General features: G+C 40.9%; 2 protein-coding genes across 2 annotated transcripts in view; one reads left to right on the top strand and one right to left on the bottom strand.

The window, feature by feature from the left end:
* Positions 1 to 23,742, top strand: part of LOC137261098 (mediator of RNA polymerase II transcription subunit 18-like) — a 189,801-nt gene that overhangs the window by 71,005 nt on the left and 95,054 nt on the right. The gene's annotated exons all lie outside the window — the stretch shown is intronic.
* Positions 780 to 23,065, bottom strand: LOC137262129 (Ig-like V-type domain-containing protein FAM187A). Its single transcript, XM_067799908.1, has 15 exons — positions 23,017 to 23,065; positions 21,992 to 22,057; positions 21,201 to 21,302; positions 19,275 to 19,398; positions 17,340 to 17,512; positions 15,930 to 16,061; positions 14,561 to 14,593; positions 10,749 to 10,802; positions 9,290 to 9,376; positions 7,411 to 7,593; positions 7,221 to 7,304; positions 6,397 to 6,463; positions 4,608 to 4,792; positions 2,497 to 2,523; positions 780 to 1,480 (listed from the first exon to the last, which is right to left on the bottom strand). Exons 1-15 carry the CDS (start codon positions 23,063 to 23,065, stop codon positions 1,128 to 1,130), a joined length of 1,719 nt encoding a protein of 572 aa, XP_067656009.1. The 3' UTR covers positions 780 to 1,127.

Here is a 23,742-nt window from a genome sequence, read left to right as displayed (position 1 = left end):
ACACTCGGATTTCTAATTTACTTAAGTATATGTCTCCAAATAACATAACTTCACTAAATGTCAGCCTATTGTATCACGACAGCTTAGCTACGTGACAGATTTGCATGATAAATACATAAGGACTCGACATCAATCACAAATGCCTTGTGAATCAATGACGTTCATTTTAAATTCGTACATTAAATATCCCCGGGACTGTTATTCAGAGCAAGGAAAGAATAACTAAACACCATTAGTAGAAAGTTGATCCGATAGCTAGCTAGTGTTTCCTGTGTAACTTTCCCTTGGCGCATCAGCCTGGTCTACCGGGACTTTCACGGCAATACAATTTAAAGATTATTATTTTCACTGAGCACAACCATCGGTTGATGCGATAATAGACTGGTAATTCGCAAGAAACCAGCGATCGTTGGTTGAAATCCAGGGCCTACTAGCACAAAGCGATCTTAGCGCTAAGACTATCTTAAGCCTATATATTGGAGAAAGGGAGTTACAATTATTGTAGCGCTGAGATCGCTTTGTGCAAGTGGGCCCTGGTTGGCCTTGATTATTGTTCTTGATTTGTAAGCCCCACGTTTTGGAGCTTCACAAACGTACTGGACCTGTGATTTGCTTGTGTTTCAGCCAGACTTAAACAATATCCACTCACTCATCATTTCAGTACTTTCATGCATAAAAAATGGTCACGGCTAAAATGTGGACTGTTAAGAAGTATTGACCCACGAACTCACTTAACAAATGACCAATGTTAAATGTAATGAAAGGACGCAGAATGATTAAGTCATAAGGCATTTTTCTGTGTTCCACGTTGAAATGGTAGTGAGGTAGAGTTTGACACACGTCTGAAATCTTGATTTCCTTTCGAGACAGAATGATCGTCCCACTGTTTAGACTGAATAGTGAGTGCAATTTGCATAACAAATGCGACTTCAACCTACTGACTACTGATGGAACAGATCTAAAATCAACCTTCCTTTCTTTAAACCAGAGATCATATGCCAGTATATATAGTCTGGACGTATACAGAAGCCATGCAGAGGTTCACCAAAAAGATTATGGTTTGAAGTCTCGCGATATCTTATCCTTTTCGACGCATGGGTGTATCCTCCGTGATGTCCACAGAGGAATCAACTCGCATTAGTGATATCGTATCTAGGAGCTGCAAGATGATGTTGGGGAGGCAATACTTGACACGTCAGCATGCGAGGAAAAACGTTATACTTCGATGGCTCTGTTGAAGAAGTGTTGCTTTCTGAAGAGCTTAGAGTATGTAACTCGCTGCTACTCTGATCCTCTGTTGGGACCGACTCGTAGTCTTGACTGGAGCCCCGACTGGATGCAGATTCCACTTCCCGTCGTTGCTTCCTGGTCAGCCGCAGGCCTGTCTCTCGGTGTCGGTGCTTGACCGCCATCAGGAGCAGGAACAGCGCCAGGTCAGCAGGATAGGTCAGCGAGGTCAGCATGGCGTATATCCACGCGTCTACAACACAAAAATCAGCGCTGTTTTATGTCTGAATTCATTAAAAACATTCTTCATATATTCAGTGCTGATTTGTTAATCTACGTCACCGCCAGCAATAATATGCATCACAACAGCTGTAAATTGTCAAGTCATGGTTGATAGTATTACAAACGCCGCACTCAGCAAATTTCCGGCTATATGGCGGCGGTTAGTAGATAATCGAGTCTGGATCAGACAATCCTATGATCAATAGCATGAGCATCGATCATACCAAGTCAGCGAGCCTGACCACCCGATCCCGTTAGTCGCCTCTCACCACAAACATAGTCCCTTTTCTGACAAGCATGTGGCAAGACCTACTCTATCCCTGATCTTCACGGGTGCTGTGTATCAAGCTTAGGTGGGTGGAATGAGCATGTTGAAAACTATAGGGTCCGTTATCACTCACATTATCTCTGTGTTGCTGAAAACATAAAACTGAACTTGTCATGAGCCATGATGTAGCATATGTACTATTTGGGCTCACACTTTCGCACAGATTCTAGATGTCTGGCTGAGACTGGGGTTCGAACCCCGTATGGAAAAATGAGAGTTCCCTGATCGAAATACAAGAAAGTAAAAACTGTACTTTATTGACTAAAGTGGGATCCCATACATAACGTTACATTTGATCACTTTCGAATGGCATTGTCTTCTTATGAAACAAGTAGTCGCGGTCTAGACATTGTGAATCCCCAGCTAAGAGAAAACGTACAATTGGATATAGGTATAGATATAGATAATATAAATTTAACTGGAACGTGTTCTTACTTCTGAAATCGCCTTATCTCAGAAAACATGACATGGCTTTGAAGAGAAATTTGAACGGTGTCTATATCTCACGGTAATGTGGAAAAATCGTTTATTGGTTTGGTAGTTTAAATGAATCCTAAGACTAGCAGACATTTTTTAACATTCGAACCGTGGGACATCGTGCAAGGTAGGTCTGTTTCAGGATGAAGAGTGATGATAAAAGCAGACCACTGGGCATGTACCTGTATTCAGGTGCAGACGGGGGACCACTGAAAGATAAAACACATGAGATAAGTCACTGTGAGAGAATATGTGAATTATTTTAATGTGACTACAGTGTCGGGAAGGTGGAGTAGTTCAGCAGTTAAGTAGTTCAGCTGAATGCATGGGTTCGATTCCACACAAGGGTACAATGTGTCCCCTTCGTGATATTGCTGGAATATTGTTAAACGGGCAAAGCCATTAATATTCCAGCTGCACCACGGATCAGGGAACAATGACAGGACACACTCTTATACTCCACCCTCCATTTATGACACATTCTGTCAACACAGTGTATATTACATGTAACCTACTTATGATATGACGCTCACGCATGACACGACAAGCTGTACTGACACCCCAAATGTCACACTGTCAGTAAGTATGGAGGCAGTGTTTGTGCATCTCATGCAGACATGTGTTGAAATCATGTTGGATGCATGAGGTTGTATAGTTGTAACTTGTACCCCGCCTTTGGCAATATCACGAACAGAATACCATAGATGGGCTTCACACATCGCACCCATGTTGAACAGAGGACACCCCACCGTCCTATGACAGACACACGGGTTCATAAGTTCAAATTTGTCAAATTTGTCAACATCCCACAGAACTGCTCATATTGATCATTTCGTTCAAGTACATATTACATAACTCTCCGAGATCAACTAATTAATTCATAATTTCGTAATTAAGCAGGTCCTTCTATATTACGTTTCGATTTTCTCTGACAATCCTCGTATCATTGTCAACAGCCACACAGTCCCTGGACCCATTGTTTACCCTTCTGCCCACGGCCCTCTGAAATATTTAAGCTCTAAATGAAGCAAGTCTAGATTTCCTCAGGTTAATGGTGTCTTATCGTCTGCGAGAAAACTTACTCCAAGGGTCTGAATGTCCCTCTCATTGGGGCTCCTTTAAATTTAAATGGAATTATTTGTTTCTATCAAAACTGTATTTATTCCAAGGATAAGCGTTTGTCAACATAGTCAGTCGGCACGTCCATTGTTTTGTCTGGCCGAACGGAGTCATTAAACAGCAAAACAGCAAACATAACCAGTTGCAGCCATATATTTTGAAAGCTCCCATACCTTGCATACAAATGTAACCCCGGACTTTGTATCTCTCATCAACTCGCAGTACAGTACGTATCATTAGTGCTGACATTTGAACAAAGTAGGTCATGCAACCGCGACCTGATCAAAGGGCTGCTTCACTCGTTTTACAAATAACAGCACCCATATTTCTCGTACTGACTGAAATAGCCGATTATGTCATTATTCCAAATAATTACATATAAGTTCACAGTAATAAATATCAGTAGTATGTATGGATATATGGTGAGTGACATTTCATACATATAATATTTCATAACATAATTTAACATTATGCATAACCTACGCATTAATTTTATTCGTTGCTGGTTCATATTTGATGTCACCGGTTTTTTCCCTCCCAGTCATGATATTTTTTGTTTCGAAGAATATGGGTAAGTCCTCTAGAATCAATTGATCCTCGTGACCTTTTCTGAGGGGAGTTGAAACAAACGTTTAGAGTGACCTATGGAATGGGCGGTGGGGTAGTCTAGTGGTTAAAGCGTTCGTTCCTCACGCCAAAGACCCGGGTTCGATTGACATGCGCGACTGAACAACTGGAGCTCGTGCATCAACCAAGTCAGGGAGTCTGACGAACAGATACACTTCTTTCGCCCCTTACGATAAGCATGGGCTGCTAAAATAATTTCTAGCCTAAATGTTTACGGAATGATGTCATCAACACTGTTTTCAAAAACACAATGTGTCCGTTATTGTGGAAAATGACATTGTCTTTTCATCCAATATATTGCCCTGAGGTTAAAAAATAACATCCACGCATAAGCTAGCTGTTACATTCATAGCGGAATATATAAGATCTGGGGCCAGTTTCACAAAACTCTCGCAAGCCTTTTCTCGTAGCTCTTGTACCTGACATACTGTAACATAGGAGGTGCAAATGCTACGAGAAAAGTTACGAGATCTTAAGCTTACGAGAGTTTTGTGAAACGGGCCCCTGGTGTCCAAATAACAATGTCTTTCAAGTTGGGGCTGCTGACCTGTCAGCTTGATCTTGGCCTTCACCTTTCCATCTGCCAGACAGTGGTAGGTAGCGGTGTCGTGTGGAGCTGCGGCGGAGATGTGTAGAATATTGTCGGCATGGAGCAGGACCCTGTCGTCACTGTTGTTGACGTCAATAACTCGGGAGTTGTTCAGCCACACAACAGGCATATCCAAAGGAACACTGCAATGCCAATGTTTGTTTCTCATGAGTAAGTTGGGGAATGGGAATTTTGTTTAATCATAAACAGCGATGATCAGCAATGTTACAGTAATTATACATGACAAGGGCATGTAGCAACTCGCATTTGGACCAGTGAAACCGGTGATTGTTAGTACGTTCTTGCCCATACGGGAGGTGGTGTATGGGACATTTTAAAGGTCCTGTAATGCTCTTGAGAATTTGGGTTTTCTTTTTTTAAATTGATAAATAACTCAGTCACCCATATTCTTAAAAATTCTTATAATTCTTAAAAATGATGTAAATATGTGCAACTTGATTCATTTCATATACATGATAAGAGGTCTACAGGGCACGGTGACCCACAAGCAGCAGTCCATGTAATCACGGCACACTGACCCACATGTAACATTCATGATATTCAGGGCACGATGACCCACTAATAGCAATCTCTGCCATTCTGTAATAGAGACATCAGGAGAATCGTTTATTCTGGTAGTGGAACGAACGTGTTAGGAGCAAGTTGTTGCTGTAGAATCATCAATGTGGATCATTTCTTACCACATGTCCTTTCCGTACCCTGCATTCAGACAAGGATCTGTTGATTTCCTAAGTATAAGGAACAAGGCCCTAAAGTTGATTCCAGTCCTGCAATCACACGATTCGTGTGGTTTCTCGGATTTAAACCATGACAGATATAATTTTCTCTCCATCATTTGTGTCTTTCAGACACTTATTTCCTTGATGGTTTGTCGTTACCTACCCATGTCCATTGTTCTGAACAGACCAGAACAACCTTATCTGCCTGTTCTACCACTCTAAGTGAACTTATCCTCGGTGTATTTCGTTACACTCCAACACTGAGTCTAACAAAACCTAGTAGAAGGTCGCCTCAGGTAACCTTTGAGCGACCAATGACCGTCCAATCAAACGCGAGCCGGTTAAATAGATTTAACCAATCAGACAACGGCTACTATTTAGGGATCGGAGGGACTTTCAAAATATTCAGGTCACTGACACAGATCTCTCCACAAACAAAAAATCCGCATATAACACTGTCATTTGACCTGCAGTATATACGCTTTGGGGTTTCTGTAGACATGGTTACCCTTACCTAATATTTCCGCAAGATGACATCCTTGAATATTGCCAAAAACACTATTTTCAGCGACTGTTTACTCACCGTTGTCATAGTTGTACGTACTCCGTTTGCATCACCCGGAAGAGAGCGTACGCTAAATAGCATTTGGAATCGTTCGGGTACGAACCTTTTCGCGATAAAAAGTTCGAAAGACATGTGCGAATGTCCACTTTCGCTATTTGGTAAGCTGTGTTCTGATTGGTCAATCTCAAAGGTTACCTGACGCGACCTCCCATAAGGTTTTATTAGACTCAGTAGTGGAGTGTAACGAAAAGTACTGAGGATAAGTTTACTTAGACTGGCTGTTCTACTGGATTTCAGTCAAACCTGACCTTACTCTCATACCGAACACGACCGCATAATTGGCAGTACAATCCATATATCGACACAAGCCATATTTCCCTGACATCGATTAACCCTGGTTCAGTTGAAGATCGCAAATTAGAAAAGCTCAGGTAGCACTTACCCCTGACAAGTTAGATTTACTGAGGAGCCTTCGTCGATTGTTACCGTCCTTGACCTCTTCAGTTGGCCTTAAAAAGAAGCCTGCATTCTTGATGGATATTCGAAAATCTAATATTAATAACAACTTACATACCATTATGTATGTTGATTGGTTGCTTGTTTCTTGTACAGTCCCGCACACAGATATATTTCAGCTGTATTACGAGCCTGAATATCGAGTATGTACCTGACAATCCTGGGGTCGATATTGTGAACAGCGATCAACGCCGTCGAGACACAATGCCACTCAATAAACGTCACTCAGTTCGACTTACCCACTCAGTTTGGTCGCTTCTAACGACTAGCATGGGTAGATGACCACCAATTTTATCCCAAAACCCTCGGATCCAAATGATGCTCTCAAAAAATATTGAATACGAATATTTGTTCATTCGCTACACTGATAGTCGATAACAGCCCGTCTGTCATCGCAGTTTGTTGATTTAACGATCCCTGAAGTTTAATAGAACCTTTTTTCGTCCCCAAATCTGGTTGAAAATTTATAAATACAACAATCTTAAATTTCATTTCATCTGTATCAATTTCAGAATCAATATAATGTGTAAAGAGACATTAATGTTTGTACATGGTAGCAGGCTGGAAAGTATGCTCTGTGTGGGACAATAAAAATACACGCCGGTTGTTGCAGGTATGGTAATAATGAACATAGCTGGTATTTATTGAAACTCAGAGGTTTTCTTACTAAAATAAATTACTGACCAAACGGTTATCGTATTAATGGAAGGGGCACAAAATGCCAGTGCATTACTATATCAACTAGGTTACCGCTCTGTTTCCCAAAGGAGAGTGTTGTTTTGATTCCGTCAGGAGAAATGGCACCTTTCTTTGTGTTATTTAACCCCATCAAACCTGAAAAAAGAACGATTCAGTAAAACCAAATGAAACAGGCACAGATCTATGTATGTACATATGTGAGTGAGTGAGTAGTAGACAGATAGATACCAATATAACGAACCTTTCATGCAAGGTACTTCGCAGAACTTAGCCTCGATTTCATCTGGCCTCGGTTTGATTTCCTGATGGCCGTAAAACAGCGATGATCGACATGGTACGCCTGCAGGATATGACGTCATTATGGCGTCAATATACCACGGCTTGCACTTCCTCTGCTGGTTGATCTTCTTTATATAGCAAACACCTACAAAACAAGATGGCCGGGATGCACGATTCACCAGTCTGCAGTCATGCACGCTTTTCTAGCAAGCTACATAATCTCTGGAAAACGTTTAAGACTATATGTGGACTAGCGTATGCCATTATTATGGGAAGATGAGAGGTTCTGTGACTGGTTGTCTGGCCTAGTTTGGAAGTATGACCACTGCCGGGTGACTATCATTGTGCTCGACCACATAACTATTACCACTGCTGCTAACATGTCAAACAATTGATTACAGAACAGTCCCGTTTCCTGTTTACTGGGTTCCGTCCTATTACGCAAATTAGTGCGGTAACCAGAATTTTTAGACCATGTCATTTACCTGGATGCATAAATATTCAGTATGATTTGATAAGTCTAAGCACTTGTATATTGCAACACTAGGCACCTTTTAATCCTAGCAAGCAGCGTGCTGTTTCGTACAGCGAGCTCTAACTAATGGAAACGTGGAAATCTCAAAACGAGGCTCTGCTGCTAGAACAGTTTGGTGGTCTGGTACGGAACTGAATAACATCAACCTCATTGTGCGTTACAGAACTATGCTGAATAAGCGCAAAAAAACATGACAGGTGTAAACAGTGAGCCAAATACATGGTGAATCATTTTACGACCTCATCAAATGGCTAGTAAAGGGATGCCGCCTGAGCCTCGACATAAAATATAGAAAGGCGTTATTAAGGTTTAAAATTAAAATTCATTTGTAAATAACATTTTCATACGAAACAGGGAATTGGAATTCAGTTTAACCAGAGTGTTTGTGTATTTTCACTTTCACTCGAGAAAATTCGGATCGGTTAAAAAGTAGGTCATTGTCTGAATAGGTTAATGCAGTCTAAGTAAACTTATCTTCAGCACTTTTCGTTACACTCCTCTACTGAGGCTAATAAAACCTTATGGGAGGTCGCGTCAGGTAACCTTTGAGATCAGAACACAATCAGATCAATCAGAAATCGGACATTCGCACATACCTTTTGAACTTTGTATCTCGAAAAGGTTCATACCCGAACGATTCCAAATGCTATATAGCGTACACTCGCTTCCGGGTGAAGCACACGGTGCTTGACAACGGTGAGTAAACAGTCGCTGAAAATAGTGTTTTTGGCAGTATTCAAGGATGCCATCTTGCCGAAATATCAGCTAATGGTAACCATGTCTACAGAAACCCAAAAGTTTATATATTCAGGTCAAATAATTGTGTTATATGCGGATTTTTGTTTGTAGAGAGATCTGTGTCAGTGACCTGAATATTTTGAAAGTCCCTCCGATCCCTAAATAGTAGCAGTTGTCTCATTGGTTAAATCTATTTAACCGTCTCGTGTTTGATTGGACGGTCATTGGTCGCTCAAAGGTTTCCTCACGCGACCTTCTACTAGGTTTTGTTGGACTCAGTGGTGGAGTGTAACGAAGTACGCTGTGACTTAGTTTACTTAGACTGAGGTTAATGAGACTTGTTTCGGTATGACTTTATATAGCCATCCTGTTGTTTACTGCCACTGCATTTCCCTTGCAGTAGCTGGGTGTCCGTTTGTAATACTAGTTAATACTATTACACGGCTGTCTATTAGTTTCACACGGAATTGTTTTGCATATAGATTCCTGGGTTACCTTACAATTACATACTTGGAATTCGAGACAAAACAATACATGGAAAACAGAAGCGTGAGGTCTGCTACCATACCGAGTCTCTTCCTCTTTCCGACCCGATCACACACGTTGCACACGCCCCACTTCTCCCAGGATGTCATCATCACAAGGTTGTGATTGGCTGAAAGAGTCAACAAGCAGGTTATACGTCACTTGCAAGAATACTCAAATATCACAACGAACACAAAATGGCTGCCACAGATTACACCGGCATGGTACTCAGCATTCTCTTCCCACAGAGGTTACTCCTGTCATATCTTCCTACGTAGCCTCTGTTCTAATACGGCCCTTTCATGGTGTGTGTTCAATACTCGCGATTGGAGGCGTTCAGATTTAGTTGTGCAATCAGAGATGTTGTTTCAAGACTGATCATTCGCAAGATCTTGGTGATTTCCGAATGCATTGGGAAAACTTGCCACTACCAGTTTTTGTTTGTACATACACATCATGGCGATTGATCCCTGCACTCTCTACTGACAGTTTCTGATTTTCAGTTAAACGTGAAATACCGAATCTTTCCTTCGCACGTTGATGAACCAACTCCATGGGGGTCGCCATATTGGAGCTAAGTCTTTTTAACGCGTGTTCTGATTGAATAGTAACAAGGGAGAGATAATTCCTGTTGCGATTTTTTTGCCGCAAGGGGATTTCTCGATTACCGTGAAATATGGCCGTATTAGAACAGAGGTTACGTGGGAAGATATAACAAGTAACCTCTGTGGGAAGAGAATGGGTACTCAAGTGTCCCATCGTCTAAGAGATGAGCATTGTGGGCGTATTAGTTATGAAGCTACCCTGTCAAATTCAACTTGTATATTATCGATAATACATCAAATAATCAAACTGGAGTTTATGCGTGTGTTGTAACGGAGGAAACACTGGGTTTCAATGCGTTTCAACTGACGTTACTTCACGTCTTTACAACGTTGACAAATAACATCACTGTTATCAAATAACATCACATCACTTCGGAAGACGCATTGTCAATTCCACGTAGTGGTGTTCATAATAAAGCAAATACACCGGTGCCTTCATAGATGCAGGATACTGATTCACATTGTGAAAAATATACTGTTTTGAAAATTTGTGCAGTTTCACGTGGCCTTGCTGACATACATCGCTGACCAAAGTACATCATTAAGAGTTAATAACACAAGTAGCAATCCCAGTCTAATACTCAGTATTACTTAATCAGACTTACAGTAGGTTCCGATATTCTAATTATATGGCATGCAATACTTAATGATCGTAAGTACTTTGTTCTGCTGCTGATGCACATATCTTATGCATCTATACGGTGTATACAATAAAGGTGGAGTATTTATTTTATTTTATTTTATTTTTGTTCGTTTTTTTATCATTATTTGTTAATTCTGAGTCAGCATTCTGAACGTGCATTTTAAAACCACCACGTCAATATCCGAAATGGTTCTCGAATCTGTTCATTGGAATCCATAAATCTTCATGACTTGTAGGTCACTGATATGACTTACGGTGTGGTTTTGGTTCTGCTGGAACCATCGCTGGATTCCGGGACGACCTGGAAACTGGAACAGGACAATGACATTTCACTTTCACCATGATACAACAGTTTGTCCAGATATACTTGCATAATTTACATTTACACCGACAATCCTTTTGCGGGAGACGAACTTATTTTGCGGTAATATGACCTTCTGATAGCACATTTACCTTTACAAATTCCGTAGGTGCAAATACATTTTAGCACTCTTAGCTATTCTTCCGTATTGCAGAATGTGTAGTAAAACACTCCGTCAATAACAAATTGAAACCTACATGTGATGATTCGGGCTAGAATCGGTCCTGAACAACCAATGCTTGTCGTAAGAGGCGGAAAACGGGATAGGGTGGTCAGGATCGCTGACTTGGTTGACACGTCATCGTATACCAATGCGTAGATTTATGCTCATGATGTTGACCACTTGATTGTTTGATCCGGGCTCGATTAATTAGAGACAGCCGCCATATAGCTTGATTACTGCTGAAAGCGGCGTTTAACAACAAACCATTTGCATCCGATATCTGTCGGCAATAAATTTCCACGTTCTAAATAATACTTGACAGCTCATCCATCCACGCTTATCTGATTGGGTACGTAAAGGTCAAACTTTCTGAGCGATCGATCATTCAATACCAATATGAAAGTAATCGCCCACAAAATAATTCACTTGAGTGTGTATTATAAATTAGTGAGATGGTATATTCATAAAACGATCACATGAAAATTCTCGAGCCAGTCGAGCCAGTCACTCTGATTGACTGGTCCGACTGTATTTTTGTACTAGTCAGGGGCTAGCGGGCTAGCGGTCCAGTGGCTATGTCGCACACTCAACGTGTATGTTCAGAACAATGATTCAAAGCCCGTGTCGCATCGCCGAGGATTCGAGCCCACGAACCCTACCCAGTATCTGTCCAAGGGAACATAACAGTTAACACTTCTTTTGAAGAGAGATTATGTTTTCAAGGCATCGTATCTGGGAAAGTATTATTTTCTGTGTGCTTTGAAGCCGACATTGTTTCCTAATTCGTGAAACACATTTTTTCAGGACATCCAGTATCGCAATAACAGATGGAATAAACAGCGAGTGGTCCAAGCATACCGCTGAATCTGCTTAGGTTAAGATGATTAGCGTGGGTAGCATCCATTACTGGTCCCTGTCATCATGTAATGTCCGTTATCCTAGAAGTGTACTCGTCAATGTTATACTTAACGAAAATACTGCTCAATGCCCGCTAAAGCCAAAGTTCAAAGGTCACTCTTTGGTACTAGTGTGTTGTTACCTCCTGTTGACCGGTAATGGGGAATAGGTAATGAATGAAACTATTCAGAAAATATTCCCCACTTATGGATACGTATAGATACGTTTTATTTGGGCTGTGTTATGGATATATTGTATCAGGTTTCTTCTTGTTGTTTGTTCGTTGTTTAGAGTCGCTCTGGACACCATTCTAGTTCTATGGCGGCTGTCTGTCAATAACCGAGTCCTGACCAGACAATCCAGTGATCAAAAGCATGAGCATCGATCGCCATGATTGGTATACGATACCGTCAACCAAGCCAGCGAGCATGACCATCCGATCAAGCTGCTTAACATGTTAAAATAAAACAAGCAACAGCTTGTTCCGTATAAAAAATCCAACACAGCACACAATCTTCAACGACTATAACAATATGTCTTGGGTACCCAGACATATTTAACAGTATATGCATTACAGTTCTATGAACACATATGATCTTGTCCATAAACAATTATATATGTAAAATTATCCTATGCATCCGCACCACATCAAAAGAATTCTTACCTATTAATACAAAGGTATGTTTAATAATCATTAAATTTGTTCTCATTCAGTGTGCATTTTTCAACCAGCGCACCATACAATTTTCTTTCCTAGGAACTAAAAACAGCAAAGCGTGAAGTTATCCTTATACACTGACCCAAAAAAGAAACGCATAGCTGAAATCTCATTTTTAAAGTAGATTTTTTCGGAAAATATGGAATGGAATGACAATTAATGTAAATATTAAGTGTTTTTATAGTCAGTACAACCAAAACAGACAAACAAACACAACCTCTGGTGATTATTCGCCACACCACAGCACCTTGAAAACGCTTTGTATAATCTGCACGTGGGAAAATCTGAAAGCATTATGCACGTGCAAATGCAGGATCTCAATCCTGATTATGATGGCTATAAAAGGGGACAGGTCCTGTTGCGATTCATTCTTCGAATTTCTTTCTATGCGACGCGAAAAATGCCAAGGTTAAATGAAGAAAACAGAAATAGAGCCATTGGACGTCTGGAAGCTGGGGAAAGTCAGTCATCAGTTGCCAGACGTCTGAATGTGAGGCAGAGCACGATTTCCCGTCTCTGGCAACGATACACGCAACACAACTCGACCAGAGACCGTCCAAGGAGTGGGAGACCAAGGGTGACAACTCCAGCACAAGACCGCTACATCCGGGTGCTTCATCTGCGTAATCGGGCCGTCACTGCTACGTATACCGCTGATCACGTTCCTGGGCTGCGTAGAGTCTCTCCACAAACCATCAGGAATCGCCTAAGAGAGCATGGAATTCGACCTATGCGACCTCATGCAGGACCTGTTCTGCATCCCCATCACCGTCGTGCACGTCTTCAGTGGTGCAGGAACGTTCGGGCATGGAACCTCTTGAATTGGAGGAGGATCTGGTTCAGCGATGAGTCACGTTTTCTGCTGTACAGACATGATGGAAGGATGCGTGTTTACAGACGTCGAAATGAGAGATATGCTCGACAGTGCGTTCGTGATGTCAACAGACACTGTGGTGGAGGTGTAATGATGTGGGGAGGCATATCTATGAACGGCAGGACACAGTTGGTGCATGTGCAAGGGAATCTCAATGCTGTACGCTACCGGGATGAAATTCTGAACCGTCATGTTGTTCCTACAATTGACGCTAGAAGGGAAATTTTCCAGCACGACAATGCAAGACCGCACACAGCACGCATTACCACGGATTTCCTTGCCAACAACAACACTACAGTTCTTCCATGGCCCTCAAAATCGCCGGATTTGAACCCAATTGAACATTTATGGGACCAATTGGGTAAACGGTTACGACGTCGACAGCCGCAGCCACAGACACGTCTACAGTTGGTGAATGCGTTGCGAGATGAGTGGAGAAGAATCCCACAAAGGCGGATACGACGTCTTATACAGTCAATGCCCAGGCGATGCAGAGCAGTGATTGATGCCCGTGGTGGTCACACCAGATACTGACTTTCTCACTATGCCATGGAAAATAGAGACGCTTAATACCACTGTGAATGATTGTATATGTCTTGACACATATTTGTTAATACCCGTGTGAATTATCATTGCTCAAGTTCCATTACTTTTTGTGCAATTTAAGTTAATAAATCATCTCTCATAACATTGGATTTTCACCTATGCGTTTCTTTTTTGGGCCAGTGTATTTTGTAGCTTTAGACTGTCTGACTCTGTCTGAGCATGTCTCTACTAATATTTTTCATGATCTCGGTGGCTAAACAATCCCTAGTCTCGCCGTTTATAGATTGGGCACCAACTGTAACACTGTTTGACAGGCACCAGCAAATATTTACTGTATATATTATGTAAACTCGATGTGGTGTCAAGCATTATAATCGCCAGGGTATTGCAATTACTGATACATTCTACACATTTTGACACAGTGACTGTCAAAGACATGATTGTATGCATTGATCGTTGTTACTAGTACGTCACTGACGCCGCTCCGAGCATCAACTGTACACTCACTTTCTCTCACCACCATCTCCGACGTCAGCAGCACTGCAACAGATGTATACATGAACGAAATACATTCAGGGGATATTTTATACATAATATACACATCAATAGATTGTCTTTTGTGACGAAATACTATGGTAACAGCCAATTACTGTTTATTTTAGTGAATTACTTAAGGAATAAAAGAAACAAATTCTGATTGATGTCTTGTTAATAACGTGATTCTATTCCATTGGTTCAACTACTAGTCTTGTAGAGACTCCGAAAAATGAAATTAAAACCCTACTACACTGCTAGCATTTCATTTCAGACTGGACCCAGTTGAAATTGGGATCAACTTTGATACTGCATCGCTGGTTGTGTAAGAAGGTTTCTTATTAAGGCTGCTCTGGATGGACAACGGTAGTCTGGTTCCCTCAGTAAGCTGACACGACCGATTTTTACTTTTGAAAAGTGTAAGAATGGCTGGTTACAATTATTTATTAGCATTTTTTTATCGATATCGCAGCAAAGTATACGTCACCATAACAACCATTGTCATTTCCGGTCACCTATACGCGAACACCTGTTATCCTCACCATTTGCAAGCGATTCATAAACATTTGCTTATGATGCAGTTGGACTTTTCGCAGAAATCTCTTAGGGATGTGGAAAGGGTTTGTCGTTTTCATTTGCATTACGATTCGGTCTAAGTAAAATTATCCTCGGTACTTTTCGTTACACTCCACTACTGAGTCTAACAAAACCTTATGGAAGGTCGGGTCAGGTAACCTTTGAGATTGACCAATCAGAGCACAGCTTACCAAATCGCGAAAGTGGACATTCGCACATACCTTTTGAACTTTTTATCTCGAAAAGGTTCGTACCCGAAAGAATCCAAATGCTATTTATCGTGCGCTCGTTTCCGGGTTATTCCCACGGCGTACGTACAACCATGACAACGGTGAGTAAACAGTCGCTGAAAATAGTGTTTTTGGCAATATTCAAGGATGTCATCTTGCGGAAATATTAGCTAATTATAATCATGTCAACAGAAACCCCAAAGCGTATATACTGCAGGTCAAATAATTGTCTTATATGCTGATTTTTGTTTGTAGAGAGACCTGTGTCAGTGATCTGGATATTTTTGAAAGTCCCTCCGATCCTTAAATAGTAACCGTTGTCTGATTGGTTAAATTTATTTAACCGTCTCGCGTTTGATTGGACGGTCATTGGTCGCTCAAAGGTTACCTCACGCGACCTTCTACTAGGTTTTGTTAGACTCAGTGGTGGAGTGTAACGAAATACTCTGAGACTAAGTTTACTTAGACTGCATTACGATTAATAAACGTATTTTTATTTTTGAAAACAATGATAACAGTGCTAATTATGTACCCACCATCAAAATGATACATAAACCTGAACGTTCCGTTGTCGGAGAGAAGGCTGTAGATACTCTTCTCCACCATCTTCGTCTGGATCTTCTCGTCTTTTCTCGTATAGTCTCGGCAGAAATAGGTGCCAATGTCACCTGTAGGATGACATGGAGGCATTATATAACGATATGTTGTTCTTTCAAGGCGAACTGAGAGAGTTTAGTTTTAGGCCGCACTCAGCAATATTCCAACCATATGGTGGCGGTCTGTAAATAATCGAGTCCGGACCAGACAATCCAGTGATCAACATCATGAGCATCGATCTGCGCAAATGGGAACCGATCACACCTGTTAACCAAGTCAGCGAGCCTCACCACCCGATCCGTTAGTCGCCCCATATGACATTCATAGTCGCCTTTTATGACAGGCATGGGTTGCTGAAGGCTGAAGCAAGAGTAATTAAACATGCAGTATATATAGAAGTCACAACATAATTTTCAACGCCTTCGCGATGCATTTTAGCACGTTGCCTATTGGATGAGTTTACAATGTTTGGCTCAGCCACAGAATTCTCACGACCTGTCCAGACCAGCCAAACAAAATATACTGATTGTCTGTCCAATCAGACCATCATATATATTCTGCTCCTACATAAAATGAACTTTCCAAATCATATAGTATAACTGCTAGATAACACTTTTCATTTCTTCTTTCCACAGACGAAGTTGTTGGAAACGTAATTGCACTTCACCGATCGATGGAAGATTATCTAGGGCATCTCTTTATCCGATGTAATGGCTTTCAATCGATAATGATCTTCACTCAGTTTACAAACCCTGGTCAGGTCACCTCTGACGGCATATTTGTCAAGAGGCTAAATTTGTCACTTTAAAAACTGTGATGAATCGGCTTATGTAACAAAACTCAATTCCGGCAGTTCATTTTAAACCACGTGGCACAATCACTAAAATATTGGGAATGACATGGGAACAGGCAGCAAAAGAACAACAACATGGTAGCAGCAGCAGAACAACAATGTGACTTCAACACAGTGGTGAAATAGAACCGTAACGCATTGTCTGGTCTAAACACGATAATTTACAGACCGCCGCCATATGGCTGGAATATTGCTGAGTGCGGCTTAAAACTAAACTCACACGGTCTTCTTTATCAGGATTACTATGGATCAATCTAAGGCAGAAAACAAACGAAGGCGTAGGTAACCGAAAATAAGAACCCCTGCACATGGTTAACTGGCGGGCTGTTCTTCAGACGTGTCCAGGTAGTTCTGGTATCATACCCCTTTAGCGTTGATCGGTGCACATGTTATCAATCATTGGTTTTCCTTAGAGACTCGATGATATACAGTCGTCATTATTTGTCCACTGTTTTCCACAGTGTAAAGTTTCACGAACTGATAGCGTTCTAATAACCTTTCTTAGCTTGCTTGATGTGAAGAGTGTGGTCAGCCCCGAGGTAAACACGGTTCTGTGACTCGTCGTCATGCATGTCCAGTTCAACTTCCTTGAGAATGTACTTCCCTGATGTCTTCTGTCTAGTCAGGCGATACCACACCATGGACACGAATTTTGTCGATTCGTCCCCACTGAAAACATGGATTATTTTATTATCGTGAGTGGGAACCAGTTCGTTGTATAGAGAATCTCACCCGGGTGTCTCGCCAAGCCTGGGAGTAGTCTCACTTTTATCAACCCGTGGTGATATATTTGATATCAAAAGACAGGAGGGTGAGATTCTATTTATTATTTAAAATCACCCTTAATTTGTCGTTCGATAAAAATTAAAAACGAAACATAACTTGCTACAAATTCATTCGTAGATTTGCGTATGCATATATCCAAGGGTGATGTAAGAGAGACACTATTACGTCATGAAAAACAAGCACATAAAAAGTAGTGCAACATTTATTGATTAAATTTCTGATAATCATATATTTTCAGCATTTCTTGGTGTCATTGTAAGTAAACCTTCCTGTCGTCAGAACAAACCATAAACAAAAATATCTTAATTGCGGTAGCCATCTTTGTTTACAGCTGACGGAGATGAAGTACAGCGTAGTACAAAAATATTGATCATTCTGCTGGCAGATATCGCTTGATCTTCTACAAGCGATATCTTCTCTGAAAACGAATATTGGATGATAAAGCCATTTTGAGTAAAATATACAAGACTTCGGCGAAGAAAAAACAGTTTGCTAAAAGCATTTTCGTTATAAACGGAATTTACTGTACACACTACGTAATGTCCCAGCTACATCACGAGGCCGTAAATCATCGGTTCCAGACCAGACAATCCAGTGATTGACATGATGAGCAACGACCTACAAAGTCAGGGTACGATGACACGCCATTTGCTAGTCGGACATCCGATCCACAATAGACCATATTATTATGGGAAACCTCTCATACCCATATGGGTCGTTTCTCTGGAGTTCAGTTTACTTAAGGAGAGTTGTGCTATTGGCAGTTACGGCGTGAGACATCATTCACTCATTCACAACAAACCAATATTACAAAACAAACCATCAGCGTGAAAAAGAAATGTGAATTTTGATAACAGGTGTATGGGCAAGATGCACATATATGTTTTCATTTTTCACAATGGTGGACCCAGAAAGGTTCGGGGTAGAATAGGCGTTCAGCAACCCATGCTTGCCATGAAAGGCGACTATGCTTGTCGTAAGAGGCGACTAACAGGATTGGGTGGTAAGGCTCGCTGACTTGGTTGACTCGGTTCCTAATTGCGCAGATCTATGGTCATGCTGTTGATCACAGGGTTGTCTGATCCAGACTCGAATATTTACAGACCGCCGCCATGCAGCTGGAATATACAGCTGAGTGTGTAAGCAAAACTAAACTCACTCACTCACCTTCACAATGCTAGTTTCTTCCTTTTGTAATATCAGTGATTATGAGTTGGAATCGTTTCTCTAGTCCCTTAGTTTAAACATCATTAAACAGTGAGAATGTAACGCAGAAACATAGTAACGACCTATCAGATATGTATCCATTATGAATCCCATTTCTTTCAACTTAAAAAAGTATGTTGTATAGAACAAAAGAATACAAAAGACTCATTTTGAAAAAAAACCAATGGAAAATTCGAATACAATGTGACATCCATTCCATGCAGAATCAGTAATGATTTGTCAATAATGAAACGATTGTCAGTGAGAATATAATCGTCATTCATATATATAAATTTATTTAAACGAATACCAGACATTCTCCTATGCCCCAGGACAAATAACATCTTGAATGGATAAGGCGCTCACAATGCGTACATGCAAACTGTGCTCAGGTTATACTCGTTTCTGCCCTTTCCACGACTACCTCACCGCCACTTACCAGTAGTGGCAGGTAAACTGAGTTGCCTCCCCTTCCTCTACCATGCTGACCAGCTGTAGAGGCAGGTTATTGGCCCCTTGTCTCATTGTTTGGAGATTCTTAAGACACCTTGGTTGTTTTCTCTCTGTGAAAGGAAAATATACATATTCAAAGAACAGTAATTTGTAAGAAGTGTTTATTTTGTTGGGTTTTTTTTTAATACGTCTAGGATGTCACTGTTAAGGTTGTATTGTTCTTAAAATATGTGTTTATTTTGCAGGTCACCGGTCAGACGAGAGGATTGATGTGTCTGTCTGATTCGTTACTTTTCAGATCCGTTTTTCTCTAAATCGTAACAAAACTTAGGCCGCACGCATGACATCCTGTAAATAATTGAGGCATGACTGCAGCAATCGATATTCACGATCCACGTTATCGAGGTCAACCAAGGCACCACGCCTGGCCACCCGATACATTGAGTAGCCACTTTATGACAAACATAGATCTACCCCGGGGTTTAATGTCCGGCCCAGTCAGGGTAATCACTTGTCTTGTCCCACAGACTTCGGTTTGAAACTGCGGTATAGAAGCATTATATGAGACATCACTGAACCTCTCAGTGAAGCCATAGGCTTAATGACGCTCCCTGCCATGTTGACAACTGGAACACAGTGAAATATTCATGCAACACCGGTGCATTGTAGGAAACGATTGATTAAATCAGGTCGCTTGATTCCAGGCTTTTAAACGATCGTGCAATTACATCTCTACCATATAGTAAAATGGCATGCGATTTGCACGCGCGCACGCACGTACGCACACGCACACGCACACACACACACACACACACACATACATATTTTCTTTGCTTCTTCTCATTACAACCTTTGCCTGGATGAACATAAATTTCCAGTAAAGCTAAGCTCACTCACTCTCATTACAACTTCGCCTGGTTGAACATTTATTTCCAGTAAAACTAAACTCACTCTCTCTCATTACAACTTCCCCTGGATGTACGTTTATTTTCAGTAAAACTAAACTCACTCACTCCCATTATAACCTCGCTTTAAAGAACATTTATTTCCAGTAGGGCTTAACTACTCACTCTCATTACAACCACGCCTGGATGAACATTTATTTCCTATGCAAGCTGCGATGCTACTTCACTTCTTATTTATTACAGTGGTGTATACTTAATATATTAATCGGTTTCAGGTTATCTTATGCCATGGTCCAGATTACCTACCCTGGGGCACCAGAACTGCTGTGATGCATAGGTCATGTCTGTTAATAAGAGTTCACCTCAACGTTCATGCCATAAACTTAACTGCCGGTAATACTTCAGTATTCTTTCTGTTTATGAATGTGACATGAAAGTTATTGTGGAATCTTTACTACTACTACTGCTGCTGCTGCTGCTGCTACTACTACTACTTCTACTACTACTTCTACTACTACTGCTGCTGCTGATGCTGCTACTACTGCTGCTGCTGTTGCTGTTGCTGCTGCTTTTGAATTTCTCCAGCCATAGAGAGATCAGTGAATAATCCAACATATTAATGAGGTGCAAGCAGGATATGATAGGTTCCCTGAAAATGTTCTGAAAGACAAGAGAGCCTATTACTTGTAAGAGCAGCTAATATAGCTGAAGGCTATTCAAACAAGGACATACTACCACTATCGTTATAGACAAAAAAACGACCAACTTGGTCCCGATAATCATCAAGCAGTTCCCCACTCCGTGTCTATTTAAATATCATAAATAATTCCACATATAGCAATGTCGGTAAAAAGGGTCATCACTGACGTCATCACATGTCTCAAGTCTATGGGTTAGTGTAGAGGTTATCCACTACACAGTGGCTCTTTGCTGTAGGGGTTGGGACATGCCCTCTGTGGCTAGTCGGGTCGGAGTATAATATAGGCTATTTGTGTAATCTTTCTCACCAAAACTGATCTCTTGTCTCGTGCTCTTCCTCCTCCTCCTCCTCTCATTTCCTCCTCCATTCTGTGATCCTCTCTCTATCTCTCTTTCCAGCAGCCAGTTATCTGGAAACAAAATATGGTTGGCTGATATTAATAATGAACCACATGAATGTCCTCGCTGTCTAACGGAAAGGTTGTTTGGTGGCAAGTAGAGAGAAAATGATGTTTGCAGTTGGCACTTAAATAGTAAAATGATAGATAACGGACATATCGGCTTAATATTTCATATATGTTATGGCAGGACAGCGGTGAAGATCCTTCATTCTTTGGTACAACTCAATAATACATTGTTTTGTGTATCACAGTGAAGAAAGCATTGGTATTTGTTTTGAATGAATCCTGTACGGCATATAATAGTATCGTGGTACATATAACATTACATGTACACAGTAAGGCAGTGGTGCTGACGTACCATCTGCATATGGAAATCGAACTGTTTTAAGGCCAGGTGAGATAAGGTTTGAACCACCAGGCCCAAGGAGGTTAGAGATCACATACAAGGTATAATCGTTCACAAGATTCTATTATTCAAAATGCCCATAATTATAATTTCATAATGTCCTTTTATATCCAGACATCCATTCTGGTGCCATCTGTCCGTTTTAAAGCTGAAATATTGCTGAAAGCAGCAAAAACCTTACAGGATCAATTAATTATACCCAGATATTTTTTAACTTATCTTCATGCTATATTCAGTATCTTTCCACTTTCCGATATTTTATTCATTTAATTCACAGTGGAAGACAAATTACCTGTCTGTTCCCGTAGTCGCTTGTGATCGATAGTCGATGTAAAGACGATCCTGTAAGATCTCACACCTGCAGCAGATCGGAGAATTTGTATTTTCAAGATGCGGTTTATATATAATATAGTACCACGTACCATGTAACAAAGATTAGTGTTAAGGACATATTCTAGTGCAAAAACATTTAAGTCTGTAGATGTAACATCAAAACAAAGAAGATATAGTCTGGCAGTAGCTCCACAAGTGCTACGGTATTTTCCCGTAGATCGATGCCCATGCTGTTCATCACTGGCTCGTCCTGTTATGGAGAGCAGCCGGCTAGTTGTAAGTTTGCTGAGTGCGGCGTAAAACAAGAAACACTCAAAAAGCAGTCGTAAGTCTATGATAAACTACGACAGGTCGTAACGATACGAACGTTTTGTGGATCGAGACCTGGGTCCACTTGCACAAAGCGATCTTAGCACTACAATGATGGTAACTCCCATTCTCCATTGTAGGCTTGAGATAGTCGTCGCGATAAGTTCGCCTTGTGCAAATGGGCCCTAGACGAGAAAGACCATTGGATGTAGATCTAATGTTAAACGCGCAAGAAAAACTGAAAATTGTTAGTGAGCCATTTATCAAATCACAGCGGCAGGGAGCCTCAGTCAGGTTCAGGCATTCCGTTACGTGCACTGTTTTGTTTCCTTCAAAGATTTAACAAACCTAATCGAAAAACCCTAGGTCATAACTATTTCTGGAGTGTTATTTTGGTCTGAATATTTCAGCATTTACACGAGAATTAAGCATTAAAGGTCATTTAATGAACTTTAAGGACAAAAGTAAGTTGCGCACCCCCGCACCACCACCCCTTCCCCTTGTCATATTGACAAAGGGTACACCAATGCCCAGTTCACTCGTACCCGTATTACATCAAGTTGATCAAATCTATATTTACATCTTGGCCTATTACTGATGGTGAGCATATGAAAAGAATCGGATCAGTAGTCCAGATGTATGACAAATAACGTAGAAAGGACCCTGGCAACTTACCCTGACACAAAATACTGGCAAACAGCAAACATTGTATAAATAAAATCATTCCAGGAAGATCCTACTTATCGATACTTCACTGCCCATGTTCATGGCAGCCATTTGCATTGGTCTTGGTGGTGTATCCACGGTGACGCAATAGTAACATGACGTCACAGTATAATGACGTAACGCAGCTTCATTCGGACATTCGTCGGGTCACTCAAACAGCACCCATTGTGTCATACACTGGCAAAATAAAATATCACTTCCAGTATCTTTGTCATTCCAATACTAATGTTAGACATATTTAAATTGTAATACAACTCATATTTGTAATTACACTGACCCAAAAAAGAAACGCATAGCTGAAGTCTCATTTTTAAAGTAGATTTTTTCGGAAAATATGGAATGGAATGACAATTAATGTAAATATTAAGTGTTTTTATAGTCAATACAACCAAAAACAGACAAACAAACAGAACCTCTGGTGATTATTCGCCACACCACAGCACCTTGAAAACGCTTTGTATAATCTGCACGTGGGAAAATCTGAAAGCATTATGCACGTGCAAATGCAGGATCTCAATCTTGATTATGATGGCTATAAAAGGGGACAGGTCCTGTTGCGATTCATCCTTCGAATTTCTTTCTATGCGACGCGAAAAATGCCAAGGTTAAATGAAGAAAACAGAAATAGAGCCATTGGACGTCTGGAAGCTGGGGAAAGTCAGTCATCAGTTGCCA

Source organism: Haliotis asinina, chromosome 14 (genome assembly GCF_037392515.1).
Source record: "Haliotis asinina isolate JCU_RB_2024 chromosome 14, JCU_Hal_asi_v2, whole genome shotgun sequence".
Taxonomy (NCBI): domain Eukaryota; kingdom Metazoa; phylum Mollusca; class Gastropoda; order Lepetellida; family Haliotidae; genus Haliotis; species Haliotis asinina.
The sequence above is the reverse complement of the archived record's forward strand: the minus strand, read 5'-3'. Positions and strand labels throughout refer to the sequence as shown.

Coding starts and splice junctions, on each gene's coding strand:
- LOC137262129 (XM_067799908.1), bottom strand. CDS start 23,065: ATGATTTTATTTATACAATGTTTGCTGTTTGCCAGTATTTTGTGTCAG. Junction 22,058..23,016: donor TGCCAGTATTTTGTGTCAGG/GTAAGTTGCCAG, acceptor GATCTGCTGCAG/GTGTGAGATCTTACAGGATC. Junction 1,481..2,496: donor CCGTCTGCACCTGAATACAG/GTACATGCCCAG, acceptor TTTGTGTTGTAG/ACGCGTGGATATACGCCATG.